An 11,397-nucleotide genomic window follows, 5' to 3' on the forward strand; every position below is an offset into this window, starting at 1 on the left:
AATCCCGGGCCACTTACTGATACTTATGCTTAAATTAACCCACTCATATTCTAGTTTATTTCAAGAAAAACATTTCGGCTAGTGGAAATTCTAATTGGCTGGTAACTTGCAGCCATATTGGCTGGTGGTCAAAAAAGTAAATGTCAAGCCCTGCAGGGAGAGCAGGTGGTGACATAGGAGTGAGTGAGTAAAGGATCAAATATTGGTGGTTAAGACTGAATAATGACATCACAACTGTTAATTTAAAATGAGTTATTCCTCTAAACCTGCCTTCAAATGCCCCACATTTTTCGCGCCGGCACCGTTCGGCCCCCAGCCCTCAGCAAAATCTGGCCCTGTGATAACGAGGACATTTTCTTGTGGCCCTCTCTATCATCAAAGTTGCCCATCCGTGGTCTACATGCTTGTGTCCCTTAAGTTTTGACACAGCCACCACGCTCCAGTGTGCCATAAAGATGATGTCAGGTGACACAGCCACCACGCTCCAGTGTGCCATAAAGATGATGTCAGGTGACACAGCCACCACGCTCCAGTGTGCCATAAAGATGATGTCAGGTGACGATCAGCAGTGAAGACTTCCTGTCTGACTCACGCTCATTCCTGCGTTTCTTGTCTCTGTGTTGAAAGAGCTTTTAGAGGCTTTTCTGGGTGACTGAAGCGTCTGAGGAGAGAGAGGGAGAGAGGAGGCCGTCTAACATGGAGTCAAACCCTTGACTTGTTGTGAGTTCATGTTGGAACAGGAAGTGATTCTTGTTCACAAGGCAGATCAAACAAACACTCTTGGAATAAGACCTGGTGGAGGAAAACTCTTCCTCTCATTCCACATGAAAGTGATACGTTTTCAGCTTCTAACTTGGTCCTGCACTCATTCTGATGTCGTTCTTTCACTGCGTTGTTGTTGTGAATGAAGTGACTCCCCACCTGGTTTTTCAGCATACGTTTCCAACGGTTTACGGCGTTAGTTGTCATGGTAACCTAATGTAACACAGCTCTCAACAAGCTGCAGACTGGTCGTTCTTTATGTCAATCGAGTGTCAGACGCCTTGGGAGGACGGACAAAATGTGGAGGGGGAAAAATATTGTTATGAATGGATTTTTATGAATGGATTTTTATAAATGGCACGCAATCTACCAGCATGGCTTTTGTGATTGACCGTTGGGCCCTGCTGTATAATGCTACGGATTTTCCCAAGAATGTGTGAAAAGTCATCTGAAACAGCTTTAGTTTCCTAAACATGTGAGTGTCTCTCTCTCCCTCTCTCTCTGTGCCTGTCTGTCTCTGTCACTCTTCTCTCTCTCTCTCTCTCTCTCTCTCTCTGTCTCTCTCTCTCTCTCTGTCTCTCTGTGTCTCTCTCTCTCCCTCTCTCTCTCTGTCTCTCTCCCCCTCTCTCTCTCTCTCTCTCTCTCTCTCTCTCTCAGACAGTGAAACAGATGTGGCCGTTCATCTGTCAGTTTGTGGACAAGTTGTTCAGAGAGACCATCGAGCCGGCCGTGAAGGACGCCAACGCTCACCTGAGCTCCTTCTGCTTCACTAAGATCCACCTGGGCGACAAGGTGAGAGGAGAGACCTGCTGTCTGCTGTGTAGAGATGTGAGAGGAGAGACCTGCTGTCTGCTGTGTAGAGCTGTGAGAGGAGAGACCTGCTGTCTGCTGTGTAGAGCTGTGAGAGGAGAGACCTGCTGTCTGCTGTGTAGAGCTGTGAGAGGAGAGACCTGCTGTCTGCTGTGTAGAGCTGGGTGTCCTTTAAAAGAACTAGAAATCTTGCGCGCTACACACGCTCGATTTCTAGACTTGCCCGCTGCATGGCCTCACCTGCCCTATTGGCATGCACAACTTACAATTGCTGAACTTGGCATCACTGATGACATCACAATTGCTCGAGTGATCACATCATGGAGTGCTTGAGTGACATCACTCAACGCAAAAAACAAAAACAAACAGAGGACACTTAAGGCACCCACATAGTCGAGCGCAGCACTGCGATGCAGACCTAGTGCAATTTCTGCTGCTTTATCTCTCTCAACACAACACATTTACTTGTTGAAATGACTAAAAACGAAGTTACAAATCAAAAAAAGTTGTACCACATGGTTCAAGAAATGAGGTAAAAAAACCAGCTCAGTGTACCTACTTCTTCATTTCATTTCTCTCCCTGTCTCTCCTACAAAGCGCAGCACGCCCCGAGAGCTGTGGAGCTACGCGCTATGTGGTTGCAGAGGCCAGACAGATCAAGATGAGGTTGCAGACTTAAAATCAGCCCAAGCTGCAGGAGAGGAGAAGTTGACCAGATTCTTGCAAGACCCGGGGGCCCTACCTTCACAAAATCGGTAATTTAGTGTTTGCGCTCGTTAACGCCGCGCGCAATGCAAATTGGGGGCGTGCACAAGCGCATGCCTGTTATAATTTTACTGGACATAGGCGTGCCACAATCAGGCCTTTCTGCGCAGAATACGGGGCAGCACCTCTTACGCACTAAAAAAAAGCACCTCTTACGTGCTAAATACTCAGCTGCGCTTGAGCCAGTGTTGGGACTAACGCGTTATTAAGTAACGCGTTACAGTAACTAAGTTACTTTTTGCGGTAACGAGTACTGTAACGAATTACTTAATCAGTAACGTAACGTACTTACAATTATTGCGGTTTAAACATGCTCGTTACTCGTTACTTCACGATTCTGTGCGGGACCTACAGCAGCGAGGCTAGAGAGGAAAATGCGAGTCTGACGGCGGTCTGATGAGGAAGTAGGCTAATCGTGCGGCACTTCTATACTTTCTAATGTTACTGGACCAAATTCTGATAGTGAAACGGGTCATTTTGCGTGAGCTGTGTTGTGTACGGTAAGCGGTGTTCACTTCACACCGCTCGGCGAGTCAGCAGCATGGAGCCCTCTCCTCCTCGCTTCTCTCAGGCTGTCTGTCACCAGTGTCCTGCTGCACCCAGGCAAGCACAGCACTCGTCTCTCACTTACAGATTCCCCTCGCGTTGGAGGGTGTTCACGGTGTGTTTCGCGTTGTCATGAAATGGGAAGAAAAATGCCTGCAAGTCTCCTGCCTTTTGGAGATGAACTGCTATTAAAGGCAGCCGCGACGAGCGGCTGCTTTGAGGCTCTGCTCTGTCCCTATCTGCAGGCAGCGCTGGGCTCTGCTGCTGGGGACTGCCCCCTAGTCCGATACCTCACGAGTCCGATACCTCACGAGTCCGACACCTCATGGTTTTGGGTTAGGGTCTGGGGGAGGTTAGGTTTAGGCGTGCACTCCGCTTTTACAAACGGTAACCACGGTGTTTATGTTGTTCAGCCAGGCCCAGGATATTATAGACTACTGATACAGTTGTTAATTATACACTGCCAAAAGTGTACTGGCTACTTTTTGAAGGCAATAATAAATATGCCTCAATGCCTAAATGTTGTGTTTTCTTGTTCCACTACTTTTCGTCGTAGTGATAATGGGTACAATGCTCAAATTTGACAGTTGTCTTGTCCCACACTGTGCTACAGCAACCCCAAAATAATGTGTGTGCATTAATAAGAGAATTGAGTTTAAAAAAAAAGTAACTCAAAAGTTACTTTCCTAGTAACTAGTTACCTGCAAAGTAACGAGTAACTTAAAGTAACTGAGTTACTTTTCAGAGCAGTAACTAGTAACTGTAACTAAGTTACTAATGTAAAGTAACTTGCCCAACACTGGCTTGAGCGCACCATAATCTCTATGCTGCGCAGCGCAGTGCAGAGTAAAATTCCTTTTGGATATGTCATTACACACGGACGTGCCACGCCAGGACATCAAATTCTGCTGCTAAAATTGGATATTAGCAGATAATTCAGTGAGGCAATCAACTATAACTCACTGAGAAACTTTTATCACATCGCAAAGAGGGAAATTAATTGAGAAAACTTGTTGGACAATGGACATAGGCTATTTACCTTCACCTATCCCATAGTCTCGCTGGCATGATGGCATGATGATGTCTGTCATCGCCCAGGGCGTTGACATCATATTTGGCGCGCACCCCTCGCACCTGGCTCACTGGAGTGACCATGAATATACCTTTACTCCCTTTTTGATGACCTCATCAGTTACATCACTGATGATGTCATAGACATTGTGACATCATCAGTGACATCACAATTACAGTGACATCACTGATGATGTCATAGACATTGTGACATCATCGGTGGGACACAAATTTAAACAAACAAAAAACCGTACTGGTGGAGCCATGTTGAGAATATTTTAGTAAGTGTAACTTACCCCCAAAACACTTTTTTCAGCTTTTAACCAATATGACTTTGGGGGTGGTGTGTGAAGAATTCTGCTCAGAATTTCCACATTTGAGACCAAAATGTTACCATTGTACCATTTGTATCATTTTCAGCCGCATAAGTGCCCTTTATGGGTTCAACCCTGCTTTTTTTTGCCCTCAAAACTGCACAAAATGTGGTACAACCTGACGTCACGATGAACCAAAGACTATGGGATTTCAAGATAGTAACTCCCCTACTCCCCCTGTACCCTTTCCCGGATCCTCACAACTCCAAGCCTATTCCCATGATGTCACAAGCATTTTCCTACCAATATGGCGCGACAATACACACAGCTCATTGGCTATTTGTGTCACCTGACCTGTTCATCACCTGTTAATTGATTACAATCGCCTGTTAGTAGCCCTAATTTAGTTCACATTTGGGCCATGGACCCCCAATATCATGAGATTTGGTTTCTCAAATGCAAATCAGATTTCTTTTTTTTTATGTAGCCTAGATATGATTTTGTCCAGAAATCCAATTAGGTTGAGAGACAACAGAGAATCTTGGAATCCTCTCAATGACCACTGGTGGTCCCCTGACCCCACATTGAGAACCACTCAACCACTAGCCGCTTTCACACCGGCCTTGAAAGCAGTAAAATACACGGAAAATGTGATCCGCGCCTTTCGTTCCGCCAGTGGACCTAGTCACAGTGCCGGATTACCCTCCAACCCGCCTCCACCTGAAAGTGTAGGAGCGGCAACACAAAACGGTGCGAATGGTCAGCTCATTCATAAAAGAAAGACAGGGGAAACCACCTCACACAGCAAGAAAGGCATACGTGAAAGTAAAAAAAAAGTAGCCTATACAATCATGACTGCAGGGGCGCCAGGAGGAATGCTCTGTGACTACACTATGAGGAAGTAGGTTAGGCTTTATGCTCAAATGATGTTGACATTATGTAAAATTAACGGATATAATAATAAGCTTCAGAGGACGTATCTTAGTTGTCTGTGGCGAGTTGGTCTGAGGATATTCCCTCTGGAAACCAGCTCCAGAACTGCAATCTGTGTAGCTAGCCAGTTGTGCGTTCCCTTACAAAAATTACTAACGTTATAGTAGTCATGTGCATTTATAGCCTATACTATTCCCCCGACGAATGTTATGCAGACTTCAGCTGTTTGATATGCGGGCGTCGTCTTTCAGAACGGAGTACGGATGCTAATTAGGCTATTTCATGGGAATAATTTGCTTTACAAAAAACTGGAACCAAAAGAATGAGCCTTGTACCTAATACATGATGGTGCCTCTGTGATCCATAAAGTCGATCAGATGAATATTGAAAGCCTTGTTACCATGCTGCATTATCACTTTGATGTTCAACGACCACAGCTGCACATTGGCTGGCGTACATCGGCGATGTTTGGTTGTTGAATGGTTTGGTTGATCATACAGTAGCCTAGGCTACACTAACCTATGAAAATATTAATTTAGGCTAGGAGGAGCTGGGTGGAAATGCCTCCCCTCGCTTCATTTCAATCCGGGAGGGGTGGATATCACCTGAAAGCACACCCCAGGACGGGAATGTGGCGGTGCTGCTTGGCTTTGATTGTGCAGAGAGAGAGAGGAGGGAGGGGGGAGAATGTTGCAGCTGCAGCTACTCTGCTCTGCGGTCTTGCGCACATATCTGGGGGGGTAAGTCCCCCTTTAATGGTAAACCTGTAAAAGAAAAGATTTCTATTTTATTCAGATTTATGAAATATGTAATTAATATGAGATTTACTTACCTTTGATTACCTACCTGGATGATTTAAATTAATATTGAACTGAATAATTACCTGGTATTCTTACCTGATGATGACTGTGGGGTGTGATGTTGATGACGCTCCTCCCCTCATAGTGACTTTAAGTTAATGAATGATACTGTATGTTTGGCAGGTGTGTTAGACGGCGAAGAGCAACAGTTTCCGACCGCATCGCATGTAATAGAAAATCCTAGTTTGTCTTAGATCCTGCGTTTGATATGATAGGTTTGTTTATTAAATGTACATTTATAGTGTAAACTTCTCCATGCATGCTTTACCATGAATGTGTGTCGACAACTCCTGCATCTAACCTGGTGACTAAATGTAATGGTAGTGGATTAGTCATAGCTGTGTGTGTGTGTGTGTGTGTGTGTGTGTGTGTGTGTGTGTGTGTGTGTGTGTGTGTGTGTGTGTGTGTGTGTGTGTGTGTGTGTGTGTGTGTGTGTGTGTGTGTGTGTGTGTGTGTGTGTGTGTGTGTGTGTGTGTTGCAGGGGTGGCTCGCTTCCTGAGTGGGATCACAGATGAGATGAAGCAGAGCCACAGAGAGAGACTCTTCGCTGTGGAACACAAACACCTGCTGGACGTGGCTGCAAGGTAAAACATGTCAGCCTGGAGCCAAACACTGCCCCCTGGAGGAGCAAGTAGTTGTATTGTTTACACTTTGTAACTCTAAAGGTCCTTACACATCAAGAGCGATGCGAATATACAGCACGGAATTGCGATGCGAGTTTTGACCCACCTGTCAATCACAGCCACAGATGTGTACACGTCAGAAGCGAATTTCTGAAAAATCCACCGTGGTTCGAAAAAATCAACACCGCAATAACGCTCAGCGAAACTTCGCCGTTGGTATGCACGGTTGCATTGACTGATATAGGTTCAGAAAATATTATTGACGTGTGAATTTATCGCACGAAAAAAAACGCTCCCGATGTGTAAGTACCTTCAGAATTAAAGTGCTATTATAGTACTTTAATTCTGAAGGTCTGAATTGGCTAATGCAAATTTTTCTCATCTGGTGAAATTCATGAAAGAGATGGAGTGTCCTGCTTTCAAACAGCTGAATGAGGAAAGTTATGGAAGCTATGTTAATGACACGAGTCTGTCAGACATGCATGCCGTTATTGCAAGTACACTTGTGGAGGAAGTTGACAATGCTGTGAAGAGTAGTCCTGTGTTTTCCTTCATACTGGATGAGTCCACAGACATAAGTAACAGTAAGCGAAACCCTACTTCAACTTCTACCTGAGTCTATTTTTAGTTGAGTATTTGCACTTTTACTGGGAAGGTTCTGTCATCCAGAACTACCGTCCTGTCTCTCTTCTCTCATTCATTTCCAAAACCCTTGAACGGGCTGCTTACGAACAACTTTCTCTCTATCTCTCCCAGAATGACCTACTAGATCCTCTACAATCTGGCTTCAAGGCTTCTCACTCTACTGAGACGGCTCTCCTTTCAGTCACTGAGGCCCTGCACACTGCTAAGGCCTCATCCCTCTCCTCTGTCCTTGTCCTCCTTGACTTGTCTGCAGCTTTTGATACAATGAATCACCAGATTCTTCTCTCTACTCTCTCTGATCTAGGCATCTCAGGATCTGCACTCTCCTGGTTTGCCTCCTATCTCTCTAACCGCTTATACCAGGTTTTATGGCGAGGATCCCTATCCATATCCTGTACTCTTAGCACAGGTGTGCCCCAGGGCTCAGTCCTGGGCCCCTTGCTATTCCTTCTCTATATCTCTTGGCCATGTGATCTCATCTCATGGCTTCTCTTATCACTGCTATGCTGACGACACTCAGCTCTACCTCTCCCCCCCCCCCCCCCCAAACACCCAAATTGAGGCACGTATCGCTGCATGCCTCAAAGACATTGGTGCTTGGATGTCTGCCCACCATCTCAAGCTGAATCTTGATAAGACAGAGCTACTCTTCCTACCTTGGAAAGACTGTCCCCTCACCGACCTTTCCATCTCCATTGACAACACTACTGTGTTTCCCTCTCAAACAGCCAAGAACCTTGGAGTGACCCTTGACAATCAGCTGTCCAACTCAGCCTACATCGCAGCAACTGCCCGCTCCTGTAGGTTCTCCCTGTACAACATCTGCAAAATCCGTCACCTGGACTACTGCAATGTTCTTCTGGCTGGGCTACCTGCTGCAGCCATCCGACCGCTTCAGCTCATTCAGAACGCTGCAGCCCGTCTGGTATTCAACCAACCCAAATTCTCTCATTTCACTCCCCTCTTCCGGGGCCTTCACTGGCTTCCCATCTCGGCACGCATTAAATTCAAAACACTGGTTCTGGCCTACAGGGCAGTACACCAGACAGCTCCTCTGTAATTACAATCTATGGTCAGGCTCCAAATCTCTCACCGCTCCCTCCACTCCTCCACCAGTGCAGGATGCCTCACCCCTCCTCCACTACGGGGGCTCAAAAGTCGCTCATCCCGTTCGCGACTCTTCTCGTCCCTGGCACCTGAATGGTGGAACGAGCTTCCACCATTCGGTCAGGACGGCCAAATCACTGCCGATCTTTCGGAAAAGACTAAAGACACACCTTTTCAGGCTCCATCTGGGCCCTTCTTGAACTAACTTCTTTCTCTTAAAAAATTGTACCACTATTCCTTCAGAAGTTGTAGTTGTCATACACTGTGTTGCATAGTTGATTGCTGTTATTGTAAGTCGCTTGGGATAAAAGCGACTGCCAAATGACGTAATGTAATGCTCTTTACACCGCCTGAAAGTTTCAGCCCGATTGCATGTAAAACTACATAGCTGTGGCCGGACAAGATTCTTGGAACAGAGGCCGGACAAACAGAGTCCACATTGTGTGTGTGTGTGTGTGTGTGTGTGTGTGTGTGTGTGTGTGTGTGTGTGTGTGTGTGTGTGTGTGTGTGTGTGTGTGTGTGTGTGTGTGGGTGTGTGTGTGTGTGTGTGTGTGTGGTGTGTGTGTGTGTGTGTGTGTGTGTGTGTGTGTGTGTGTGTGTGTGTGTGTGTGTGTGTGTGTGTGTGTGTGTGTGTGTGTGTGTGTGTGTGTGTATATATATTAGGGCTGTTGCGATTCACTTATCTCCCGATTCGATACTATCATGATTCTTGGGTGCCGATTCGATTTATATTGCGATTCTTAAGTATTGCGATTCTACGATTATTGCGATTCGATATTACGATTTATTGCGATTTTTGTTTATTTTTTTCTTTTATTTTTTCAGTTTGTTTGCTTTTTACACTAGATTAGAACATGGGAAAAGTTTAATCATACACTAGAGACTGTATATTATATATCATGAGTAGGGCTGGGCGATATACCGTAAATTCCGGACTATAAGCCGCACCTTTTTACCTTTTTCCCGTTTTTTGGCCTTTTTTGGCCCCTGTGGCTTATATAACGGTGCGGCTTATCTATGGATTAAAAAAAAAAAAAAAAAATCTCTCTTTTTTAGCACTCTTTCTAACTATAAATCCTATATAACTATAATAAGTTTTAATTTCCTCTCTTGCCCTCTTTTCACCACACTGTATGACACTGTATGACACTGTGTGCACTGTAAAAAACAACACAGGTGGTGTTGTGTTATGTTGTTTTGTTGAAATGTTAATAAATGGGAGCTTCCTCAAACAGCCATCTCTTTCCCGACAATCCCCTCTGTGCATGAACCCTTACATATGGTAATTAAACATTAAAACACAATAAAAAATAAAAATAAAAATACCATTAAAACACCCGCGGCTTATAGTCCGGTGCGGCTTATATAAGAAAAAAATAGTCAACTTTGCAGGTGCGGCTTATACACCGGTGCGGCTTATAGTCCGGAATTTACGGTAGTTAAAAACAGGGGCGGACTGGGATCATAATACAGGCCGGGCATTAGATACCAAGCAGGCCAGGCCGATATGGGCCGACGCGCGTGAAATTTGGGCCGTTTGAAGCCCAATTTGGGCCGTTTGAAGCCAAATTTGGGCCGTTTGAAGTCCAATTTTACAATGAGATGCACCCACTTTAACCCTGAAGTGTAATTATTACTTCAGACTAACTAATAAAGTAATAAAACCACTAGTAAACCAGTAGGCGGCGCCTGGCCTGCTGTTCAGTGAGTGGCCTGACTGCAAGCACCAATTTTTATTTTTTATTTTTTTTACGATTATCGATTCTGGAATAAAAGATCGATTAAAAAAATCGTGACATTAAAAATCGCGATACTTAGGTGAATCGACTTTTTTCCCCCACCCCTAATATATATAGAGATAAGATAGATGTTAGCACAGTATCAAAGCTTCTTTCCTTTCTCTCAGAATCAAGTCATCACTTTACCCGTCTACCAAAAAGGGCGGGTATGAGAATAAATGTCAGGTGAGTTGACATTTACACCGGCTACAATCAGGAATGTGCAAATGAGCTGAAGCTGTTTTTCTTTAGCTTTGATGAGGCTGAGAGTTTACTGCTCTCTTTTCTCATCAACTGGATCAATCAATGAGGGGAAACAAGGTGTCACTTGGACCTATAAGGGTCTATTTGTCTTTGATGATATGTTTCCCTTCTGGGTTGGAGTGCAGGTTTCATCCCTGTTCAGTGCTATTGACTGCTGATCACTTCACTGGGCCTACTGCTATTCAAACTAATGCTGCTTACAGTAATAATAATGATAACTTAGGCTAAATGTAGTCTAGGCTTATAACACTTCCAAAAGTTTACAAAGCACATTACAGATAAACCCAAGTCCTAAAATAAAAGAAAAGAAAAGAGAAAAAAAAAAGTTTGACAATATGTTAATGTTAAAATACACCTGTCAGATCACCTGATTCCCCCTATTTGCCCAAATTAAATTCTGTTTATTTACAGTAATCATTAAATGACAAACAACATGTACTGTAACATATGTCTACTCCAAACCCTTTGTGGTCTCATGAGATGATATTTTCACTATTCCATGGTCCAAAACTTCTCTGTATCAGCCTGCCTCTTTGTGCGGTCTGTGTATCTATCAGGAGAAGGCAGGGTACTCCCAGCTCGCTCTCACTCACACTGTCGCTGTTCTATTATGCATGGCTGCTGGTAGCCTAACAGTCATGACCAGCATGTCATGCCTCATGTTCCGCCAGCAGAGGGCAGTGTAACTAAGCAAAGGGATGTGCATAGTCAGAACAATTGGTGTGTTGTTGTTGTTGTTTTTCTTTATTTGCAGTTATTTTCCTCCTTTTATTATATGTTGCTGATGGTTTTGTCTATACGTATGAAATGTCACCCATAAAAAGTTAAAAAAGAACAACTGGTGTGTGTGTGTGTGTGTGTGTGTGTGTGTGTGTGTGTGTGTGTGTGCGTGTCCTAATTAACTCATTGAGTGCCAGCC

The 11,397-nt window shown here is 44.5% G+C and overlaps 1 protein-coding gene across 2 annotated transcripts in view; it reads left to right on the forward strand.

The window, feature by feature from the left end:
- The window catches only part of LOC310770727 (extended synaptotagmin-2-A-like), a 60,091-nt gene extending 53,445 nt beyond the window's left edge, over positions 1 to 6,646 (forward strand). Inside the window, exons 3-5 of one of the 2 annotated variants that reach the window (XM_083663446.1) lie at positions 1,420 to 1,554; positions 2,175 to 2,327; positions 6,543 to 6,646. In XM_083663446.1, coding sequence (XP_083519572.1) covers positions 1,420 to 1,554; positions 2,175 to 2,237 — 198 coding nt within the window. In that variant the 3' untranslated portion in view covers positions 2,238 to 2,327; positions 6,543 to 6,646. The remainder of the gene's footprint in view (positions 1 to 1,419; positions 1,555 to 2,174; positions 2,328 to 6,542) is intronic. The other variant, XM_083663447.1, reaches the window with a different exon arrangement.
- Positions 6,647 to 11,397: the final 4,751 nt, after the last annotated feature.

The sequence above is a fragment of the Poromitra crassiceps genome (genome assembly GCF_964638095.1).
Source record: "Poromitra crassiceps genome assembly, contig: HAP1_SCAFFOLD_201, whole genome shotgun sequence".
Lineage (NCBI taxonomy): Eukaryota > Metazoa > Chordata > Actinopteri > Beryciformes > Melamphaidae > Poromitra > Poromitra crassiceps.